General features: G+C 46.4%; 2 protein-coding genes and 1 pseudogene across 3 annotated transcripts; 1 reads left to right on the forward strand and 2 right to left on the reverse strand.

The window, feature by feature from the left end:
- Window positions 1-722: 722 nt before the first annotated feature.
- LOC125517642 (E2F-associated phosphoprotein) lies at window positions 723-3,082 on the forward strand. The gene is made up of 3 exons (XM_048682848.2): window positions 723-1,011; window positions 1,233-1,398; window positions 2,679-3,082. Exons 1-3 carry the CDS (start codon window positions 723-725, stop codon window positions 2,932-2,934), a joined length of 711 nt encoding a protein of 236 aa, XP_048538805.2. The 3' UTR covers window positions 2,935-3,082.
- A 1,021-nt stretch (window positions 3,083-4,103) lies between these two features.
- LOC125516801 (F-box protein At3g07870-like) lies at window positions 4,104-15,594 on the reverse strand (annotated as a pseudogene).
- A 1,263-nt stretch (window positions 15,595-16,857) lies between these two features.
- Window positions 16,858-22,494, reverse strand: LOC125513657 (putative 3'(2'),5'-bisphosphate nucleotidase, mitochondrial). Of its 2 annotated transcripts, none has more exons than XM_048678822.1 (9): window positions 22,294-22,494; window positions 22,063-22,192; window positions 20,925-21,027; window positions 20,600-20,835; window positions 20,455-20,514; window positions 17,953-18,335; window positions 17,518-17,596; window positions 17,367-17,412; window positions 16,858-17,256 (listed from the first exon to the last, which is right to left on the reverse strand). In XM_048678822.1, exons 1-9 carry the CDS (start codon window positions 22,467-22,469, stop codon window positions 17,249-17,251), a joined length of 1,221 nt encoding a protein of 406 aa, XP_048534779.1. In that variant the 5' UTR covers window positions 22,470-22,494; the 3' UTR covers window positions 16,858-17,248. The 2 variants fall into 2 exon arrangements, with proteins under 2 accessions (XP_048534779.1, XP_048534778.1); XM_048678821.2 differs by having other exon boundaries at window positions 17,362-17,412.
- Window positions 22,495-23,527: the final 1,033 nt, after the last annotated feature.

Consider the following 23,527-nt stretch of genomic DNA (forward strand, 5'->3'; position numbering starts at 1 on the left):
ATACTTTACAATAATTTTGAAATTCAGTTCAAAATTTTCAAATGCTTTTGGGATGCGTTTGGATCATGACACGACACTATTGTAATACATTCCGTAATAGTTTCAAATGCATCTGAACATTTTTGAGTTGAAGCTGCATTTGAATCTTTTGTGGATGTATTGAAATTTTACTTTATCATTACTGAAATTAAGTGAAATGCTTTTGAAATTAATTGAAAGCTTTACGTAATAATGTCGCCTTAAGCGGTAACTATGGAACCCCATAATGGCCTAGCCACTAGCATGACACATTAACTATTACATTATTCCAAAAAATCCAAAAAACTATTTTCATTTTAAAATGTCATCAAAACTAATTTTAAGAAAAACTAGGAGTAAGGGTAAAGACAAATCACCAGGGAATATCACACAACCAATAGAAAGGGAGAGACACTTTCCACACGATACTTTTACATATTTTATTTCTGATTTTGCAGGTCTCTTTGATAATACAAAAACATTTATACGAAAAAACTGCATGTACTTTGACTATGAATGTTCATATGTTTTGAAGAAAAAGTTTGTGCATGTGGGAAAAAATGCACATATTGTTTTAAACGAATAGAGTTGTTCAGGCATGTTACAACATATGTAAATTTATTTATAAATTAATTAATTTTTTTAAAAAAGATCAATAAATGTGGAAAAAGGGAATAAAAGAAAAACAGGAAAAAAGACAGCAAATGAAAAAAGGAACACGTTACCGGGCCTGCCCACCAGCGCAAATGCTTCAGGCGGCGCGTCTAAGGCGGCATATAGGATTTGCCGCCTATGTTTCGTGCCCGCAGGCCGCACCCTCTCCCATCGTCAGAGAAGAGAAGGAGAAGAGGAAAGAGCGAGAGGGCTGGAAAGAAGTAAAGGGAGACTGCGCCGAGGAGTACAAAGGATTCATGGAGCCCGAGGTCTCCAAGGAAGCGGAGAAGCAGCCGATGGAGGCGGAGGCCGGAGATCCAGCAGATCCCCGCGACCTAGGTAACTTGCTTAACCCCCCCCCCCCCCCCCCCCCCCCCCCCCCCCGTTTCTCCGCCGTAAATCCCCAATCCGGCAACCCCACATGTAAACCTTGTTCTCGCTCCAAAGAACTAGGCTCCTGCAATCTGGCAAGGTGCAGCACATGCTCATGAATCATGTTCTAATAAGTGCTCTTAAGTAATTGTACTGATTCGCCAAAAAAATTTTTTAATTTGGTGCAGTGTCCAGCGACGACGAGATAGACTACTCCGTGGAGCCCGAGTTCTACGACCCCGCCGTAGACGATGTTGATGAGCGCTGGGCGCACAAGCAGAGGAAAGGACGGACTTCTGACGCCGTGCTCAGCTGCCCCGCGTGTTTCACTACCTTGTGCCTGGATTCCCAGAGGTAATCCACTTGATGCCTCACATAGGGTCTCGTCTCAGAGACTAGGGGGCTCTTTGGACTATAATGCCTTTACATTTTTATTTTTTTGTACTTTTATTATGCTTCAAAAAAAAAACTATAAGGCTTTGCAGCAATGTTTTTTCCTAATGGCGAAGATTGCAAAAAAAAAAATTCTTTAAAGGTGAAGACGGAACAACTTATATCTGTTACACAAGTACTATTGGGATTGTGCTGTGACTGCCTCTGTAAACATGTATAGGATAATTGCATTAGTTTGATAAATTCATGGAGAAATTTAAGTGGTACTGATTCTATAATCATGTTTAGGGAAGTTGGCATATTGTTAATACCGTTAGGAATATATGTGAGTAAGTATTTTTCAGAGCTTCCACATCTCTGCGTCATACTGATCAAGTGGCTGTAAGAAATAATAGAATCTCTGCATGGTTTATTTGTCTAGGATAACTGTGTACATCTCAATTGTTCCTAAACGTTTAATTTCTTAATTTGGCTTTGCTTATGTGAGAGGTATTCTCCTGGAAGCAGAAACCACTGTTTTAGATTAGCATGTGCAATCTATCTTCATAAGCTTATTCTATGATGAAATGTTACATAAATGCATCATTCTTAACTGTGCCTGTTTGTTTCCTCGTTATGAATTTGAAAAAGTAAATTTTGTTTCTACTGAACTCTTAATCTGGTTTGTTTGAACAAGAATGAGAATCCCACAAGTACAATTTGTTTGGTGTATGTTGTGAAGTCTGAAACATGAATATATCTGATTAATTGTTGTATGTTGTGAAGTCTGTGATATGATTATCTCTATAAACATTACGATGTTGTTTTGCTTTGCACAATGCTCAGAAATAGCTTGCTTTGCACAAGATAACGCAACTAACCGTGATATATACGTGTTGGCCTCCCGGCTCAGATATGTGCTGTGTTGTACCGAGTCCAGCATGGTTATGTTCTTAGACCAAGTCCTCTTGCCACCCATCATGTAATCATCTGTTTCCCAAGCCTTGTACAGTTAAACTATATCCACGCAGAAAAGAAACATGTACACCAGATAAAGTTGTCACTGTACTTCACAGCTCCTTGAGGATTCAATCGAAGCTTTCACTTCAGAACCCTGAATGCTTTAAATATTCTCAGTTATCTGTCTTTCTGATTGTTCACCTTTATATTGGTATTGCTGACAATAGATTTTACAATGCTTAAATTGGTATTTTATACGAACACCAATACTAAAATTGTGGATGGTTTTTTCTGATGTTCAGGCACGAAAAGTATGTAAACCAGTACCGTGCAATGTTTGTGTGCAACTGCAAGGTCAAGACTGATCAGATTCTACGGGAGGGGAAAGGAAAAAGGAAGAATCGGAAAGTAACGGCTGTTGATTCTGCTACACCAGAAGTTGCAAACAAGGGGCCAGTTTATCACCCTGTTTGTTGTGAGATCTGCTCAACTGAGGTTGGAGTGTTTGATGAAGATGAAGTTTACCACTTCTTTAATGTCATTCCTAGTAACTCATGAACCTTCTGATGTTGTGAGAATAGTTCTCGTAGTGCTGTTTTTTGTCGATCCAGAGCTGATGTGGTAGTATGTGAATTATTTTTTCTTTTCATGATATCAAGACAAAGTTAAACCTGCCGTCCTTCATGGAAATTATATTCTGGCATCATGGATTTGGATTATCTGAAATGACAGACTTTTCAGAGGGGAAGAACCATCCTTGCAAAAATGGAAGCAAATGGATAAACATGAATTGGACATTGTAGCTTATAGGCTTGAAAAGCAACATGTTACTATCTTCAAGTCATGGCTTAGAGGGAATGTGTCCTTTCCTTTCAAAGTAGGGAGATGTGTTTCTAGAATGACCTATAACTGTATTCAAACTCGACAAAAATTACAAGTACAATGCTTTAGATTAGAGTAGATCTGAGAAATCACAGAGTAACTCTTGTAACAAAGAACTACTCCCTCCGATCCATATTATTTGTCGCTAGAGAGAGTACAAAGAAATTTTTTAGAAACATCTTCTCCATGATATCAATCTTTGGAATACGAAATACGGCCAAGGCTTTAGGGTCAGTCCTTTTGGGTGGCTTAAAAAATAAGCTGTCTCTTCCCAGCTTAAACATAAATTTCTTGAGACTTTTAAATTAGTTACACCATCACTAGTTTAGAAGCCTCAGTGAATAAGAAAAACGGTTTATGTGAAAAGCTAGAGATTAGATAGCTTTTTTTTAGTCCGCCAAAAGAACTGGCCCTAGTAAAGTGAACTACAGCCAAATCGAAACAGCGAAAATGCCACTCATACACCTGCACATACTTCACTACCTTCATATATTTTAGAAATCCTCTTGAGTCGCCCATCCAAAAGGATGAAAAGTCATAATCCTTGAATATACTTAGGTTGGGGATGATCCTCCAGAGATAGATGTTGTCAAACTACAAGATCCTCATCAAAACGCTAAAGAAGGACTCCAAAGTCACAATGAACCACACCAACAACAGCGACAGAAATATCTACCACAAATTCATCAGATCCATATGGAGAAATATATGAGGACATAAACCTAACAGTTTTGCTAAAGCACATCTAAACCTAAAATATAATTGGACACATCTAAACCTAACAGTTTATTGTGGGGATTACTCCATCATTTACATTTTTTGAGGGATTACTTCACCATCCACTTTCATGTACGGTAGTAGCATCCATCCCGCGTATCGCGGAAAAAAGGTGGTCTCTCACGACCACGCCACCCTGCCTTGGGCTGTGGACAATCAAGGCAGCCATGTCGAACAAGGTTTTCTTTAAACAAGTGTGGCATGGCGACGGTCCGGTGGCAATCAAGCTTGTGATGTTTCTGCACTCTCCCCTTGGAATCGCACTGCAACACGCAGCGCTCGCCATGGACCAGCACGTCTCCCTCCAGCGACACGACTGCCACGCCGGAGAAGCGGTCGATGTGATCCACCGAGAGTGAGAACTGGAGCTTGCAGAACCAGGCAGGTTGCTCGTAGTTCGGCATGACCCAGAGCTGCACCGTCCTCTCCCCGCGCATGACGGTCATGGTAAGCATGCCCTCGAGCTCCAGCAGCGCCCGTCCGTCCGCATCTACGTCGGGTGGGCTCATCCACCGGAACGTCTCCGAGACGGTGTCGAACACCAGCAGTTGTCTGTCGCTCTGGAAGCTCTGCGGCAGCCAGTGCAGGTTGCCGGAGACGAGGGCCGGCGGCGACTCGCAGGCGGGGCGGATCGTATTCTGATCGGACAGAAAGTCGGGGGAGGCAATGCGCCTCTGGACCACCTTGTGGCCCATGGTGAAGACCCATGGCTCGGCACGACAGAGCCGGTGGGACAACAGGATATGGAAGTTGCCGGAAGGGCGATGCACGTAGAAGCGACGATGCTGCCGTTTTCGGGGAGGTCGGCCCAGAAGCGCGTGGCAGGAATGTATGCATATATGCTCCATCCGTGGGAGATGAGGAGGACGCCGTCGCAGAGCCTTGTGCTGAAATCTGAGATGGGCTCCCATATTGCAATTTCTGAAAAATCTCTAAGGGCCATGTGGGTTATATGGCACTAGGTGTGGTGGGAAGTTTAGTCCCATTCCGGAAATGGAAGGAGAGTTGAAGTGGTTTATAAGGGTTTCTCTTCTACATGCTATTGGAGCTTGAGAAGAGAAGAGGTCCTCGCGCACTCCTCCTCCGCCGCCCGCCTCGCCTCGCCACGACGCGCCGCGGGTTGCGGGATTGAGCCGAGCCGAGCTCACACCTACGCGGACTCGGACGTGGGTCGAGCCCACGTCTCTCCACGCGGCTGCGCCTATAAGTATGCGGTGTCTCCTATCCCTAGCCGCCACGAACAGATCACATCTGCTCACGCGCACGCCCACCGTCGTTCCTTTGCTGCTGCTGCCGCCGGTGACTCCATCCCGTCCGCCGCGTACACGGTCGACGGGAGAGCAGGTCTCCGAAACCACGCCCTTCTGGTTCCTGTACGGGGTGAGGGGCGAATAGGTTTTTAGGCAGCGTTTACGCGACTGCTCGCTTCCGATCGTCTACTTCCTCTACGTCCGCGTCGCCTTCATCATCACCATGTCCACCGACGCCGACCGTGCCGCCGCCGAGAAAGCTGAAGCCGACAAGAAGGCCGCCGAGGACGCCGCTGCTGCCACCAAAGCCGCGGCCTCTGCGTGGCCTACTGGAGGGTATAACTCGTTTATCCCGCTCCTGATTATTTTCATATTAGCAGTACTAGCAGTATGTGTAGATTTGTCTACTGTTTGCTTAGTACGTGCATGTTTAGATTAGAGTCAGTACGTCATCAACTTAGTCAATGCCATGCTAGTGATTTACTCATGGATTAATTTACTCGAGAAATTGCCTATTTACTCAACAATCCAAAAACCTATTATGTGTAGGAATTTCTCGGCAAGTGGCTTTGCCGCTGCACTGAAACCGGATAAATTTACCGATACATACTTCAAGCGTTGGCAGACTAAGACCACGTTATGGCTCACGGCTATGAATGTGTTCTGGGTCACCGGTGTCTCCACGGGAACGATTGCTCCTGAACAGGAGAAGGCGTTCAAGGAGGCTACCGTTGTGTTTCTCGGAGCAGTTCTTAGCGTGATCGGAGATAAACTGATCGACGCATATTTACATGTGCCTGTCGCCAAGGACTTGTGGGAGGCGCTCGAATCTAAATTCGGGGCCGCCGATGCAGGGAGCGAGATGTATATTATAGAGCAGTTCCACGATTACAAGATGGTTGAAAACCGTCCTGTATTGGAGTAGGCTCATGAGATAATATGCATTGTTAAGGAACTTGAGCTTCTCAAGTGCGAGTTACCGGGCAAGTTTGTCACGGACTGCATAATCGCTAAGCTCCCTAATTTCTGGAGGAACTTTGCCACCACTCTGAAACATCAGAGGCGTGAATTCTCTATGGAGGATGTCATTGGCCATCTGAGTGTTGAGCAGAATTCGAGGGCAAAAGACTCGCACGGAAAAGGGGCCGAAGGGACTTCTGTTGCCAACATGGTGAACCAGAAGAACTTCAACTCCCACAAGCCCAAGGGAAAGAATGGTGTCCAACACAATACCGACTTTAAGAAAAAGGATAAGAAGACCTTCAAGAAGAACAAGAAGGACGAGGGCTGCTTTACTTGTGGTTCGGTTGAACATTGGGCCAACAAGTGCCCAAACAAGTACAAGAAGTCAGGACAGGACTCCAAGTCTGTCAACATGATTGTGGGCAACAATGAGAATGGTGCATCTGGGTACGGTAATTTATTTAATGTTTTTTCACTGTTTCAACCCAGCGATTGGTGGGTGGACACAGGTGCAGGTGTTCATGTGTGTGCTGACATTTCATTGTTCACTTCTTACCAGGTCACAGGTCACGGGTCCGTATTGATGGGGAATGGCGCGAGTGCTTCTGTTCATGGTGTTGGCACGGTCGATCTGAAGTTTACTTCGGGAAGGATCGTGCAGCTGAAGAACGTGCATCATGTCCCCGCCATCAAGAAGAACCTCGTTAGTGGCTCCCTTCTATGTAGAGAAGGGTTTAAGTTGGTTTTCGAGTCTAATAAATTAGTTGTTACAAAATATGGACTCTTTGTTGGAAAAGGTTATGAGAGCGGAGGGATGTTCCGCCTTTCCCTCGCAGTTTTTTGTAATAAAGTCGTGAACCATATTCATTCGAATGTTAATGAATCTGAAGTTTGGCATTCACGTCTTTGTCACATTAGTTTTGGTGTTATGACGCGGCTAGCCAAGTTGGATTTAATCCCGAATTTCACTTTAGCCAAAGGTTCTAAGTGCCTTCCATGTGTGCAAGCTTGTAACGCCCGGGTAATCAAGCTACAGTAATCCAACGATAATCATGCCACGTCACCCCGGTTACTATTGATAATCTACCGTTAGGCCAAAACCGATTCAAATTCAAGGTCAAAATCAAGCAAACAATAAAAGTTTTCAAACATCAAAACTAAAATGTTCATCATGTGGCAAATGATCCCTAACTAGATTTTGTGGTGGAACAAACCTTTTACAAAGTGTCTAAGTGCCCTAAACTAATTAAAAACAGTGGCTAAACTAATAATTTAATTGCTTTTGAAAAATAAAAATACATTATACTAATTTATTTTGGGTCCAAACTAGGTTTGGCAGTGGCCTATTTTGATGATACTAAGTTAGGTGCTAACCTGGCATTTTAAAGAAACTAAAATAATTAGGAGCTAAAAGAAAACAGAAAAAAAAAATAGAAAAAAAGAAAAGGTCAAACAAAAAAAAAACAGAACCCCCCCCGCTGGGCCAAGTGGCCCAGCTGGCCTTCGCCGTCCGAACGGGCCGGCCCAGCCGGCCGCACCTTATCCCCACCCCCCCTGAGACCTAACCCTAACTGGCTCCCCACTCCTCCCACTCGACCCCCTCACTCCCCTCGCCATCCCTCGCGCCGCCGCACGCCCAGAGGCGAAGCGCTCGTGCCCGACACCCCCTCACACGCCTCTCCTCCTCCTTCCCCGTTCTGGATCTGGGCGGCGCGCCCGACGCCGCCGTCGATCCCCGTCGCCCTACGCCGCCTGGAACGCCGCTTCGCCGCCCGCCTCCTCATCTCCTCCCCGCCACCCGACGTGCTCGACGCCGGCGCTGCCTCGCCACGCGCCGTTGTCGGACCCCGCCGGAACGCCTCCTCGACTCCACCGCTCCCCGCCGTCGCGTTCGCCCTGCATCGGGCCTCCCCTGCAACGCGGGTGAGGGACCCCACCGACGATCCCCCTCTCAATCCTTTCGCCGTAGTCGCCGTTCGCGTCCTCCCGTTGCTGCGTCCGGTGCCCTGCTCCGTGCACGACCAGGCTGCGCCCGCGCCGGCCTCCGCCCCGCGCCTGCCGTGCTGCCCTGGCTCCGCTCGCCCGCGCAACCCTCCCTCCGCCTTGCCGTTGCTGCTACGGCCGGCGCCCGACGGCGCGCCGCGCCACGCGCGCCCCGCGAGTCGTGGTTGCCCCTGTGCCACAATCTCCCCGCGCTCCGGCTGTGGCCACGGCCACCGACGCCAGGCCACGCGCCCGCCCCTTCGCCCGTTGCCCCGCGGCGCCCTATCGGGCTGGCGCTCGTCGCCCGTACCGCCCGGCGCCCAGCGCCCGTTAGGCCATTCGGGCCACTGCCAAACGGGGCCCACGCCCCCAGAACGAAAAAAAAGAAGATTAAAAATAAATAATAATAATAATAATAATAATTATTTAATTAAGAAATTAATTAAGTTAATTATTTATAATTAGATTAACCTAATCGCTAATTAACCTAATTAATAGTTAGTTAATTAAAACAGTGCATGACAGGTGGGTCCCACTGGACCCACACGTCAGTTTGACCAGTCAACACCTCTGTTGACTGCTGACGTCATGATGACATCAGCATATACTATTCTGGATAATGTTAGAGTTAAATAATTAAATAAATTCTAAAAATGATTAAATCTTTAAAAATTAATATAAAATAAACCGTAGCTCAGATGGGAAAACTTTGTACATGAAAGTTGCTCAGAACGACGAGACGAATTCGGATACGCAGCCCGTTCGTCCGCCACGCATCCCTAACCTATCAAACTCGCAACTTTTCCCCTCCGGTTCACCGGTCCAAAAACGCGAAACACCGGGGATACTTTCCCGGATGTTATCCCCCTTCACCGGTATCACCTACTACCGCGTTAGGGCACCTCTAACGCCGTAACTTGTCATGTCATGCATCACTATGCATATGCTTGCATTATATTTATCGTTTCTTCCCCCTCTTCTCTCTCTAGACACCGAGACCGACGCCGCTGCTACCCCGTACGACTACGGTGTTGACGACCCCTCTCTCTTGCCAGAGCAACCAGGCAAGCCCCCCCCCCTTTGATCACCAGATATCACCTACTCTTCTCTATACTGCTTGCATTAGAGTAGTGTAGCATGTTACTGCTTCCCGTTAATCCTATACTGATGCATAGCCTGTCCTTGCTACTACTGTTGTTACCTTACCTGCAATCCTAATGCTTAGTATAGGATGCTAGATTATCATCAGTGGCCCTACATCCTTGTCCGTCTGCCATGCTATACTATCGGGCCGTGATCACTCGGGAGTTGATCACGGGTATATACTATATACTTTATACATGATACATGTGGTGACTAAAGACGGGTCGGCTTGAGGCGCACCCGCGAGTGGATCTTTGAGGCGGAGCGACAGGGCAGGTTCAGACCACCTAGGAGAGAGGTGGGCCTGGCCCTGGTCGGCGTTCGCGGATACTTAACACGCTTAACGAGTTCTGGGTATTTGATCTGAGTCTGGCCATTTGGTCTATACGCACTAACCATCTACGCGGGAGTAGTTATGGGTATCCCGGCGTCGTGGTATCAGCCAAAGCCTTCGTGACGTCAGCGACTGAGTGGCGCGCGCCGGATTGGAATGTAAGCCTGCTCTTGTATTAAGGGGGCTAGTTCTGCTTCCGGCCGCGTACGCAACGTGCAGGTGTGCTAAGGGCGATGGGCCCAGACCCCTGTGCGCTTAGGTTTAGACCGGCGTGCTGACCTCTCTGTTGTGCCTAGGTGGGGCTGCGACGTGTTGATCTTCCGAGGCCGGGCATGACCCAGGAAAGTGTGTCCGGCCAAATGGGATCGAGCGTGTTGGGGTATGTGGTGCACCCCTGCAGGGAAGTTAATCTATTCGAATAGCCGTGATCTTCGGTAACAGGACGACTTGGAGTTGTACCTTGACCTTATGACAACTAGAACCGGATACTTAATAAAACACACCCTTCCAAGTGCCAGATACAACCGGTGGTCGCTCTCTCACAGGGCGACGAGGGGAGGATCATCGGTTAGGTTTATGCTATACGATGCTGCTTGGAGGACTTCAGTCTACTCTCTTCTACATGCTGCAAGACGGAGGCTGCCAGAAGCGTAGTCTTCGAAAGGACTAGCTATCCCCCTCTTATTCCGGCTTTCTGCAGTCCAGCCCACAAATAATAGCCTTATTCCAGTTGATACCAATGCATACATATGTAGTGTAGCTCCTTGCTTGCGAGTACTTTGGATGAGTACTCACGGTTGCTTTCTCCCCCTTTTTCCCCCTTTCCTTTCTTCCTGGTTGTCGCAACCAGATGTTGGAGCCCAGGAGCCAGACGCCACCGTCGACGACGACTCCTACTACACCGGAGGTGCCTACTACTACGTGGTGCCCGCTGACGACGACCAGGAGTAGTTAGGAGGATCCCAGGCAGGAGGCCTGCGCCTCTTTCGATCTGTATCCCAGTTTGTGCTAGCCTTCTTAAGGCAAACTTGTTTAACTTATGTCTGTACTCAGATATTGTTGCTTCCGCTGACTCGTCTATGATCGAGCTCTTGTATTCGAGCCCTCGAGGCCCCTGGCTTGTAATATGATGCTTGTATGACTTATTTTATTTGTAGAGTTGTGTTGTGATATCCTCCCGTGAGTCCCTGATCTTGATCGTACACGTTTGCGTGTATGATTACTGTACGGTCAAATCGGGGGCGTTACAAAGCTAAGCAACCTCGCAAGCCTCATAAGGCCGCGGAGGAGAGACACCTGGCACCATTAGAACTCATACATTCTGATCTTTGCGAGATGAATGGTGTGTTGACTAAAGGTGGAAAGAGATACTTCATGACATTGATAGATGATTCCACTAGATATTGCTATGTGTATCTGTTAAATACTAAAGATGAGGCTCTACACTACTTTAAAATCTATAAGGCAGAAGTTGAAAATCAATTTGAAAAGAAAAATAAACGAGTCAGGTCAGATCGTGGTGGAGAGTACTTCTCGAGTGAGTTTGATTCCTTCTGTGCGGAACACGGCATTATTCATGAGAGGACGCCTCCCTATTCACCCCAGTCAAACGGGGTTGCCGAGCGGAAAAACCGTACTCTAACTGATTTGGTTAACGCCATGTTAGATACATCGGGTTTATCCAAGGCATGATGGGGGGAGGCTATATTGACGGCATGGCATGTCCTGAATAAAGTTCCAACAAAGGATAGTGAGATCACTCCCTATGAGAAATGGGCAAAGAGAAAGACGACACTCTCGTACTTGCGCACTTGGGGCTGTTTGGCGAAAGTCAACGTGCTGATCCCCAAAAAGCGTAAGCTTGGACATAAGACTGTGGACTGCATTAATTTGGGCTACGCTAAGAACAGCGTTGGCTATAGATTTCTAGTAGTGAAATCTGAGGTACCTGACCAGAAGATCGGTACAATTATGGAGTCTAAGGATGCTACATTCTTTGAGGATATTTTTCCTATGAGAGATATGCAAAGCACTTCTAGACAGGAATCTGAGGAGACTCCTGAACCTGCCATCCCTATGGAATATTATGAACAAACACATGATGAAAATCCTGAGGAGGATGACGAGGAAACCCTTGGTAGGGGCAAGAGACAAAGGACTGCAAAGACCTTTGGTGATGATTTCTTCGTGTACCTCGTGGATGATACTCCCACTTCTATTTCAGAAGCGTATGCCTCTCCAGAAGCTGACTACTGGAAGGATGCGGTCCGTAGCGAGATGGATTCCATCATGGCTAACGGGACATGGGAGATCACTGACCGTCCCTATGGTTGCAAACCACTGGGATGTAAGTGGGTGTTCAAAAAGAAGCTTAGGCCCGATGGTACGATTGAAAAGTACAAGGCTAGGCTTGTGGCCAAGGGCTATGACTAGCAAGAAGAGGAAGATTTCTTTGATACTTATTCACCTGTGGCTAGACTGACCACCATTCGAGTATTACTCTCGTTGGCAGCCTCACATGGTCTTCTCGTCCATCATATGGATGTTAAGACGGCTTTTCTAAATGGAGAGCTAAAGGAGGAAATGTACATGCAACAGCCTGATGGCTTTGTGATAGATGGTCAGGAAAGAAAGGTGTGTAGGTTGATAAAATCTTTATATGGCCTGAAACAAGCACCTAAGCAATGGCATGATAAGTTTAATACAACTCTGACATCTGTTGGTTTCGTTGTTAATGAGGCTGACAAATGTGTATACTATCGCCATGGTGGGGGCGAAGGAGTTATACTGTGCTTGTATGTTGATGACATACTGATATTCGGAACAAACCTCAAAGTCATTGAGGAGGTCAAATCGTTTCTATCTCAGAACTTTGAGATGAAAGACCTTGGTGTGGCTGATGTTATCTTGAACATCAAGCTACTGAGAGATAATGAGGGTGGGATCACACTTCTGCAATCCCATTATGTTGAGAAGGTGTTGAGTCGTTTTGGATATTCGGACCGCACACCATCTCAAACACCATATGATCCTAGTGTATTGATTCGAAAGTCCAAAGGCATGGCTAAAGATCAATTGAGATACTCTCAAATCATTGGTTCACTGATGTACCTAGCGAGCGCAACGAGGCCTGACATCGCGTTTGCTGTAAGCAAACTGAGCCGGTTTGTTTCCAAACCGGGTGATGTACATTGGCATGCTGTTGAGAGAGTTATGCGCTATCTGAAAGGTACTATGGACTATGGACTTCACTATACCGGATACCCGTCGGTACTTGAAGGGTATAGTGATGCGAATTGGATCTCTGATGCTGATGAGATGAAGGCCACAACTGGGTATATGTTTACTCTTGGAGGTGGCGCTGTTTCCTGGAAGTCTTGCAAGCAAACGATCTTAACGAGATCGACAATGGAAGCAGAATTAACGGCATTAGACACATATGGTGTTGAAGCGAGATGGCTTCGAGATCTTTTGATGGACTTGCCATTGGTTGATAAACCAGTTCCGGCTATCCTTATGAACTGTGACAATCAGACTGTCATCACCAAGGTGAAGAGTTCAAAGGACAACATGAAGTCTTCCAAACACATAAGAATGAGATTAAAAGCTGTCAGAAAATTAAGAAACTCCGGAGTGATAGCGTTGGACTATGTCCATACGGCTAAGAATCTGGCAGATCCCTTTACAAAAGGGCTATCACGTGTTGTGATAGATAATGCATCGAGGGAGATGGGTATGAGACCCACATGAGTTGCCATGGTGGTAACCCAACCTATGTGATCGGAGATCCCGTGAATTAGGACATGGGAAAACAAGCCAGTGATGAACTGAGGAGAGTAACTATACTAACCCACTCCGTTGGAAATGCAATACTCTGGATACTGTATGGTAGGGTGACTACGGTCTCAATGTGTTCCAAAGCTTATAAAAGCAAGATGCTATCCTACAGAGCGATCTTTGGAGGAACACACCTATATGAGCCCGACTGCTGGTCACAGTCTATGACTTATATGCTCCACCCGAGGGATCAACCTTCGGCAGCCTAGTACTAGTAAGACATGTAGTGAAACTTCTTTACGCCAAACTAACAATTCAAGGCATAGTTCATTGTTCAGTTGTGAAGGAGTGTAGCCACTTGTTCTAGGTGAAGTTCAACCTTAACAGGTCTTCACTGAAACACTGGTATATCGAAACAGCAATTGAAACAGAGGACACAATGGGCCCTCGAGATCTGGTGAGGGATTGCTGAAATTTGAGATGGACTCTAGGCCCATATTGCAATTTCTGAAAAATCTCTAAGGGCCACGTGGGTTATATGGCACTAGGTGTGGTGGGAAGTTTAGTCCCACCCCGGAAGTGGAAGGAGAGTTGGAGTGGTTTATAGGGGTTTCTCTTCTACATGCTATTGGAGCTTGAGAAGAGAAGAGGCCCTCGCGCACTCCTCCTCCGCCGCCCGCCTCGCCACGCCACGCCTCGTCACGACGCGCCGCGGGTTGCGGGATTGAGCCGAGCCGAACTCACACCTACGCGCTTATTTTTGCCAGTCACTAACGGAGAGTTTTCTGACAGCTGGGCCACGATCTGAGACGTCGGATCGTGGGCTGTCACGGACTCGGACGTGGGTCGAGCCCACGTCTCTCCACACGGCTGCGCCTATAAGTATGCGGTGTCTCCTAACCCTAGCTGCCACGAACAGATCACATCTGCTCACGCGCACACCCACCGTCGTTCCTTTGCTGCTGCTGCCGCCGGTGACTCCATCCCGTCCGCCGCGTACACGGTCGACGGGAGAGCAGGTCTCCGAAACCACGCCCTTCTGGTTCCTGTACGGAGTGAGGGACGAATAGATTTTTGGGCAGCGATTACGCGACTGCTCGCTTCCGATCGTCTACTTCCTCTACGTCCGCGTCGTCTTCATCATCACCATGTCCACCGACGCCGACCGTGCCGCCGCCGAGAAAGCTGAAGCCGACAAGAAGGCCGCCAAGGACGCCGCTGCTGTCACCAAAGCCGCGGCCTCTGCGTGGTCTACTGGAGGGTATAACTCGTTTATCCCGCTCCTGATTATTTTCATATTAGCAGTACTAGCAGTATGTGTAGATTTTCTACTGTTTGCTTAGTATGTGCATGTTTAGATCAGAGTCAGTACGTCATCAGCTTAGTCAATGTCATGCTAGGGATTTACTCATGGATTAATTTAATAGAAATTGCCTATTTACTCGACACCTTGGACGTCGAACGCGCTGGGGTGCCACAGCGTCGCCGGATCGATGTGCCGGAAATTGCGGTCCCGTCGCGGCCGCTTCTCCTCGGACTCGACGGCGTGCTTGTGCTCTTGAGCGACGGCGAAACGGAGCACCGGCTGGGACGCGCGAGCGCGGAGGTCGATGCCTTCGATGCGGACGCGCAAGTACGGCGGGTTCAGTTCCGGGGATGCTAGGCTGTCGTCGCGGTAGAGGCGCAGCAGGGGCATGTGCGGCTGATGTCGGCGGTGGGCGTGGGGAAACCGGTCGTCGTAGATGATGCTGCGCCACAGCTTGCAGATGGCGCGGGAACGAAGGACCGCTCGGGCAGGCAGGCGGGAGATGATCTCGGGGATCAGGTCATCCGGGATGCTGCTACGAGTATCAGGGGATTCTCTGTGATCCGCCATGGCCGACAGGGTCAACAACTCAACACGTCGCAATCACGAACTACAAGGATACGACGCGTCCAACAAGGCCAGAGGCCAGGGTATATAATACTCGCTCGCTCCCGATAAAATTGTATTAGATTTGTACTCGCTCCGCTTTCTAAATATTTAAATATTTGTTCTTATAAAGATTTCAACGCGTTTGATTTGAGACTCGAACTCGGATGGGCTGGCAGCTACCCCCTCTGCCCAGCCAACAGATGTACTATCACCCATGCATTATGTTAGCTTGTAATTTATCTTACCATAATGTTAATGTGATTGTATAGATAAATATTATCAAATCATGTTCGTGATTTATCTTATATTTTGTTGAGAAGTTTAGTAAGTAAATTAAAGTGAAATTTGTTCAGAAGGTAAATAGATCAAGTTGATTGATTTCATACGGCGAAGATTGGAGGAAAGAGTGATGGGAAGAAAAATGAAACATGATCTTACACTCTTTTTAGAGTGAATTCCACATTTTACCCCTATATATGCATTTGTGACACTAATTACCCATCGAGTGAAAATTCGTCTAGAATACCCTTTTTAGAAGCTTTGGGCCCTTTTATTCTGATGCATGTCCATTAGGCAAGGTGTAAGGTGACGTCCGGAGTCAAAAATATCTGGATGATGACGATGAATGAAACAAATGGACAAGAGAAGTCTGGACATGATTGTCAACAATGTCCTTTGATCTTTACACTTTTTTTTAGGAATCATTGGCACAACATGCAGATCTTATCTAATATAAACAAGGAAAATGCAAAACTAAGGTAAAACCGTGTTCCAAAATCTGATATTTCAACAGAAGTTTCACTAAATGAGGCAATATGTGTCACAAATGTACAACTTCAGGGTAAAAAGTGAAATTGACTCTCTTTTTTTAACTTTCAACATTCTTGCTTCACATGATAGAATTGTTTCCAAGGCGTGTATTTTTTTTTTACTTTCTTCGCACAACAAATTCATGCACCAGTAGCCGATGATGCCTTGTAAAGTCAACATGGATTACAACAAGAAGCCAATGGCAAAGCCTGTCTTATCTTAAGCCTGCCATATAGCCTAGAGAAGACAATAAAAATAAAATGTAGAACGGTTATCTCTTATTCTTATCTCTAATAACAAGACCCTCCTAAAAGTATGGTGAGACCACATTGTTGGTAAGAGATCGTCTCTTAATTAAGAGAAGGTGAGTCTTTTCTGCTGATTTCTCTTTCCTTCACCTCAACTAAGCTGGTATCATAGTACATGTGCTAACCTTTTGGCGGGCATTGCCGACTTCTGCATGAAGACCCATAGGAAGGTAAGTCGTTATCCTTACCCTGCGCTGGAGCGACGACTGCTCGTCTGTTTGAACTGATGGCCAAACATATTGTATGGTGCACTACTGTCTACTGTCAGATTGGAGGCAAAAGGTTCTAGAATTTGGCAACCAATTGGATACCAAGACGGCTAATAAGAGGACAATCATGTTTAGCCTGTACAGCTTCTGAATGGCATTGCTTAAGCAGCTCAGGCACCAACTATTCAGAGAGAACATCTGTTTTCTTCATGTATATACATTTTGGTATCAACACTGAAAGTAATCTGCCAAATTTTGTGGTTTATCTCTGTAACGCGAGAAGTCATGCAATCTAATGCTCAGCCAGACCACCTTGGTGAAAAGAAAGTGAAAAAAAAGAAAGAAAAAAAACCGTGTTTCAGTTCTGAATCTATTCAACGTTGCTATTTTTGTAATTTGCTGAGACCATTTCCACAAGCTTGTCATGAAGAGCACCGTTTGTCGCCAGAACACCACCCGAAGGATAGATGATTCTATGCCCGGTTAGGTCAGCTCCAAAATCCAATGGTTTCCCGCTCCAATCACATGTCTGTCAGTTTTATCAATTTAGAGACTCATAAGTATAGCTATAATGTTAAGAATCAATAGACAAATGGACATTTCTTGTATCCCTGGCCTAGCAAACGTGAAATACCTGACCTCCAGCTTCCTCAACACAAATTACCCCAACAGCATGATCCCAAGCCTATGTGAATAGCCGGAGAAGAAAGGATCAGTACAAGTGCAAACTAAGCCAGCAAGCTGTCTAACTTGTCACACAGTACAACGGAAAATTCAAGCAAGAGGTCACCTTGAGTAGTTTTTCCGCCCGTGCTAGGAGGATAAAAACTGACATTCTCCCACAAGCTACCAAGAGATACTTGGACAAGCTAAAAAAGCAGCAACAATAAGGTCAGATCACGGTAAATCATGTATTAACAAATCGATACGATATTAGTCTAAGATAGTCACTACCAACCTAAGATAGATATTTTCTAGGAAAACTAAAAGCAATAAGGTAGCAGGGCAGCAAAAGAAAGAAAAAGGATGGCTCCATTTCAGATTATGCTAACAACCTAGTAGTGAATAACATCTTTTTGAAATATCCATTGAGAACTTGTTAGGATGGCGATAAAATAACTGCCAATCCTTAAAAAGCCTTGTGCTGATTCACTAGGACCATGTTTAAATTGGTTAGGAAGGTAAACTAGAATGCGTGGATTGTCACAAGGAAACTGCAACATACCTTCCACCGCAAGAATTTTGGAGAAGAATTTTGTTCTCATCTCTCGGCTCAGATTCATCCATTGTCGAGCTGAAGTGGGCAGATAATGGCATCATATCCCAAGTATGGCTATCAACAATGCAGAAGCGTGCCATCTGTGCAACTGAACAGGGATCAACAGAGCATCTCTTCCAAACATCCGGTGCCGTTGTCAATTGGCTAATCTCAGCAGACATGGGCCTAGACCAAGTACCACAGCCTACATGAGACACCATAAGGATGCCATGGCCAGGACAAGCCGCAATACTTTCATCTTCCGTGTCGCCTACGGTAGTCTCGGCCAAATTTGGGCATCCCATCACTCCTACTGCTAACTTTCCATCCACCACAAGAGCCAAACCCACCTAAGGACCAAGCCAAAAAGCTTCATATTGGAAGAAAGAGAGTAAGAAAACAAAGTGACTAAGATCTAATGTTAGAAAACCACTGAGGAATAAATCCTTATCGAATAGTGACCAGATAGGAGGAAACATACTTCGTATTCAGACATGCAAAACTGCTGGATTTTGATACTGAACGATGAGTCAAAAGGAAATGTGCCTCATAATTTTTTTGCATATGTGTTCTTACCCTTGGTTAATCAATGATTTATTTGAATGAAAGACTAGGTATAAACGTCAAGCTACAAACCTCAAAAGTATGACAAACCACATAATGCTGATTATTGCTTTTGATGCATGCATCCGAATTACCAGGTAGTGGCTGACCAAAGTATGTGGTCGCTACTCATTCCGACGGATGCCAGGGGGCGTATGGTGGGGCGTATGGTTACTGGGTCTATCCGGTGGGAGACGGTAGCACGGGCTATCTTCAACCGGTTTGGATGGCGGTCATGTAATAGGATAGGTGTTTAGTTTCCTATCTTCTATATGCCAGTCGGTTGTGGCTTTTTTTTTTCTGTTTTTGCTCTTTGTGAGCTTTGTTTACCTTTTAGACCTGAAGACTTTGTTGAACTTTTACTTGTTTAATACGCCGTATGCATCGATCTGATGCAGAGGCCGGGGATAACCTCCTTTTCGAAGAAAAAAAAGGTAGTGGCTGACCAAAGTATTGGAACAAACTACACAAATAGTGTCGATACAGATAAATGATAGGACAAACCCAGTGCTAGAAGTTCCCACACCAGGTGGGTCCGGGGAAGGCGAAGGATTATATGAGGTAAGCCTTACCCCTGCATGGTGCAATGCAGAGATGCCGCATCGAACCCAAGACCACTTGGCACAAGTGGGGAGTACTTCACCACTGCCCCAGGCCTGTCCATAGTGTCGATACAAATAGGCCTGGGCGTTCGGTTGCACCGAACCGATCGGTTCGGTTTCTCGGGCTATTAAGGAATTCGGTTTCGTGCTAATGATGACCGATCGGTGTTCTAGAAAGGGTCTGTCTAGGACACAACACATCTAGATGTCACATCTAAGCTGATTTCCACTCTGTTTGTGGTCTATTTTTTTGTCCTAGTTTTTTTTTGTTTCTTGTTGCTGCATTATATATTTGTGGGAGCTTAGATGTGACATTCTTAAAAAATTAGACAAACTGTTCTAGAAAATATCTAACCGAGCGTTCGGTCAACCGATGAATTCGGTTCGGTCTCGATCTTAACCGAAGTTATCGATGTTCTGCAGCTCGCACTCTCTATCCAGATCGAAGCCGCTGACTCACCTACTGCCAGAGGAAAGCAGAAGAGGCGACTGGCGCTGAGAATAGAGATGAGATGGCGTCGCCGCGTCGGCCGCCGGGATGGAGAGAGAGAGGGTCATGCTGCCACCCGCTGGAATGGGGAGATAGAGAGGAGATGGCGTGGTCCGCCGTGATAGAGGGAGGGACGACATGGAATCTGGTGGCGGCTGCCGATCCACCTTCGCTGGTTGCTGGGGGAAAAGCTGGGCGGCTAGGTTGTTGCCGAGTGGGGATATCCAGATATGTGTGGTCGATGCATGTGGGCCGAGGCAGAGAGCTACGGGGGGATTAGCAAACGTGAATACATAGTCATGCATTGCGTTGGGCCTTCTACAATTTTTGGCCCATATCACGTTTATTCGGTCTGTTCGGTGTTTTCAGTTACGTGATGCCTAAAACCGAGTTGACCGAGATAAATCGGTTTTGCAGAAGTCATCACCGAAGTTCTGGCCGAAATAATCGGTTCTGGTCTATTCGGTCTTGGTCCCGGTTATTTCGGTTCGGTAGTTCGGTCAACGGTTAATATGCCCACCCCTAGATACAGATAATCCCACAAAAGTAAGCATGGTCAACACGAATGTGGCTACCAAGAAAGACCCATGAGTCCCATGCTTGTTCGATGGGGAAAACATTTTTTGTGCATGCATGAATGTGCAGCCCATAACAAAGTTGTATGCTTGTGCGGTTTTGTAGCATGCTCTAACAATGGCTGTTTTCCAGATTTCAGTAGTGACGTGATCAACAAAATCTAATCATGAGTCATAAAATGCATACAAAGAAACATACCACATACAAAGAATCCTCCCCTTTCAAGAAACCCTTGGTACCATCAATCGGGTCAAGTAGCTACAAAATTAAAGCATCATCTTTATTCACTGGAACTAACTTTTGCAGATCTGGATGTATGATTAATAAAACTTTCATAGCTTACCCAATAAGTAGCAGGATTTGAATCAAAGGAGACAGCATCCTTGCCTCCTCTGTCAATAGCTCTCAGCACATCATCATGAGTTAAAGGAGGACCGTTGTTATTCACATGTTTTGTGAAAAAACTTGAAATGGACTCAACAAGTGTATTACTCTTACTATCAGCAGCATTAGAGGACCGTATAAATGCTGAGTCCTCTTCTGCCACCAGAGGTATCGATGGGAACAGTTGTTGTAGCTCTTCGAATGGGATCATGGTAGAGGTGGCATCAGACAACGGTGAAAAGTGCATATCATATGCTGAACTGAGGAAATGAATTATGAATTACCAAAGCTGATAAGGGCCTGAACTCCAAAATCTGCAATTGTCACATGAGTTTGATCGTTCTTTTCAAGAATCTTCTCGTCACCTACAAGCATTGATGCCCTCACCTGTCAAGGCAATCAATTTAACCAGCAAAATAAGCTCAGGTTGCTCGATTATTTTCAGCGACATGTCGGAAAAACATTTAAAATTTAAGAAATCATAATTGGATGATGGATGATAAATTGGCAACTCAAAAAGTTGAACATTCGGGTTTAGTATAGTCTTTTTCCTCTGAAACCTCTGTTGTTGGTAAACCTGACTAAAACAAAATTGTTTTTCTGCTGCTAAACAAGGGTAATTTTCTGATAATGGCTAAATCGTATCTGTTCCAATCTTGTTCTAGACATGATTTCAGTTTCCTGTCACAGACATATTAAATTTGCAATGCACTATGACCTATCCTGGCTATTGGAACATTTTGAATGACTAAAGTGGTGCTCTAGACACGTTTAAAAAAAGTTTCATAAGCTGACATAATACTGAGCAGACTACATCCTGCTTCAAAATATTGGTGGTTCACTCTGTGCTATATTTTCCTGTGGCAAACTTTATGCCAGAGAAGGAACTTCGCACACGGGAAGTCTCATGGTTTTATCAAAGCTTCTCCATGTTGGCATTGCTGAAGATCAACATTATGGAGCTCCACACAAAAATGCAAATTAGTTGATGATTTGTAAAATCGCTGCTCAGCTCTGTAGCCGACTAACTAGCTGAGTTTTCAGTTCAGGAAAAAATCTACTGCAACTGAGCTTTGGAACGCCCAAAATCCGCACACACAATGCCGGAATCTGACTTTACCAAAGGACCATATCAGTTTATTAGTATTACACTACTACCGATATCACCGAACGGAGATTAGCTTAGCCCCACGCCCAAATCTGACAAGCCTCCAGTTTCTCAAACGGACACATCCAAAGGAGAGGGGACGGTCCCTGGTTTCCCTTTTTTATCTCTTAATGCCGTTTAGGCTGAACTGCTCCTCTAAGTGAGCTGCTGTATAACTGGAGATCGCGTTTTGGTTTCATGCTGGTAATGGAACCGGGGAGGGAAACCTCCCTGTTCATCTAAAAATAAAAGGAGAGGGGACGAGTTGAACTCACATCCACGCAGAGGCGGCAGGCGCGCTCGACGGAGGCGACGGCCGCGGCGAGCTCGCGGTGGTGGGAGGCGCGGTCCGGCGGGAAGGGTAGCGCGCACACCTCATGCGCGACCGGTGCCGCCGCCGCCGCCCTGTGCAAGAACAATAAGGGGTGAGCCAAAGAGGTGGCGGCTTGCTGTCAGAACTGACATAGTTGGGGTTAGGATAGTTCGGAGGTCGGCGAGGGCACGACCTTACGGAGAGGCGGGAGGGAGGATGCACCGGCGGGGCGATGAGCCTGCACTGCCGGACGACGAGGAGGCGGTGCGGCGGAAGCGAGGGGTGGAGGAGCGGCATGTGTGTGTGCGTGCGCGCGTGTGGCGGGAGCAGAACGGCCGACTCTTTTTTTGCAGGGATGCGTGTTCGCATGGACCGCCAACGCGGTACGGGATAGGGATTACGTGACGCACAGATGTTGGGCCTGCTTGTCCGAGTCTGCACCACTTCCGTCCCCTTCTGAAAAATATTTTTTTGGTCCATCTCGCTCCAGCTAAGGTACGATATGATTGTCCCTAAAAAAAAGGTACGATATGATTGTGTCCTGCTGATATCTCTACTGCTGCTATGATCAGCAAATTTTAAACTTGAATTTGCCGCTGGCCCTGACGTGGACCACTTCTTAGCCGTTGATTTCTTTCACAAAGTGAATGTGAATTGATACTGCTTATCAATTTATCATAGCAAACACAACCGATCCAGTGGTTCTAATTTCTGGAATTCGCTGAATGAGCTCGCGCGTCAAAATGAGTTGTGCTGGATTCTTCTGGACTTGTCCACACACTACACCTGCACACCTCCTGTACCCTCACGTGGTGGTGCTTAGAAAAGGTTCATTGTGATTGTTTTCTTACGTACTCATCATTTAAAGACATACGGTATCTCTTTTGCTGCCTAAGGGCATGTGCAATGAGGGCGGCCCCATAACAAAAAGTAGTTTAGGGCATCTACATCTATTTTTTCTCTCAAATGCAAGCTACCAGCAAACTTCTTGCGACGGCCGCTACTAATCAGTGGCTGATGATGGGGCACCCCGAAGCCCCTCTGGTGGATCCATGGATCAAGCTGAAGATCACAGACGATGCACTGGGCTTTGCCTCTCCTTCCAAGAAGCGAGAGACTGGAGCAACAACATTCTCAAGCCCGATCTCAACCCTGACGGCCACCTGGTCGCCTCAAGCTGTGGCTGCGCCCCCGCTGAAGTCTCGCAAAGCCTCCCAGGAATTGCTTGCGCTATGTGCATGTTGTGTTCCTCGCGATTTATGTCTGCATGCTTGATGTAATTTCCTTCTCCTAGATCTTCCCTGAACTGCTCCTCTCAGTGAGTTGATGTATCCCTAAACGACTTTGTGGTTTCATTCATATAATGGAACTGGGGAGGAGCCTCTTGTTCTTCTAAAAAAATGCAAGCTACCACTAGTAGGTCTCAT

Source organism: Triticum urartu, chromosome 6A, assembly GCF_056163025.1.
Source record: "Triticum urartu cultivar PI428250 chromosome 6A, HENAU_Tu73, whole genome shotgun sequence".
Taxonomy (NCBI): Eukaryota; Viridiplantae; Streptophyta; class Magnoliopsida; order Poales; family Poaceae; genus Triticum; species Triticum urartu.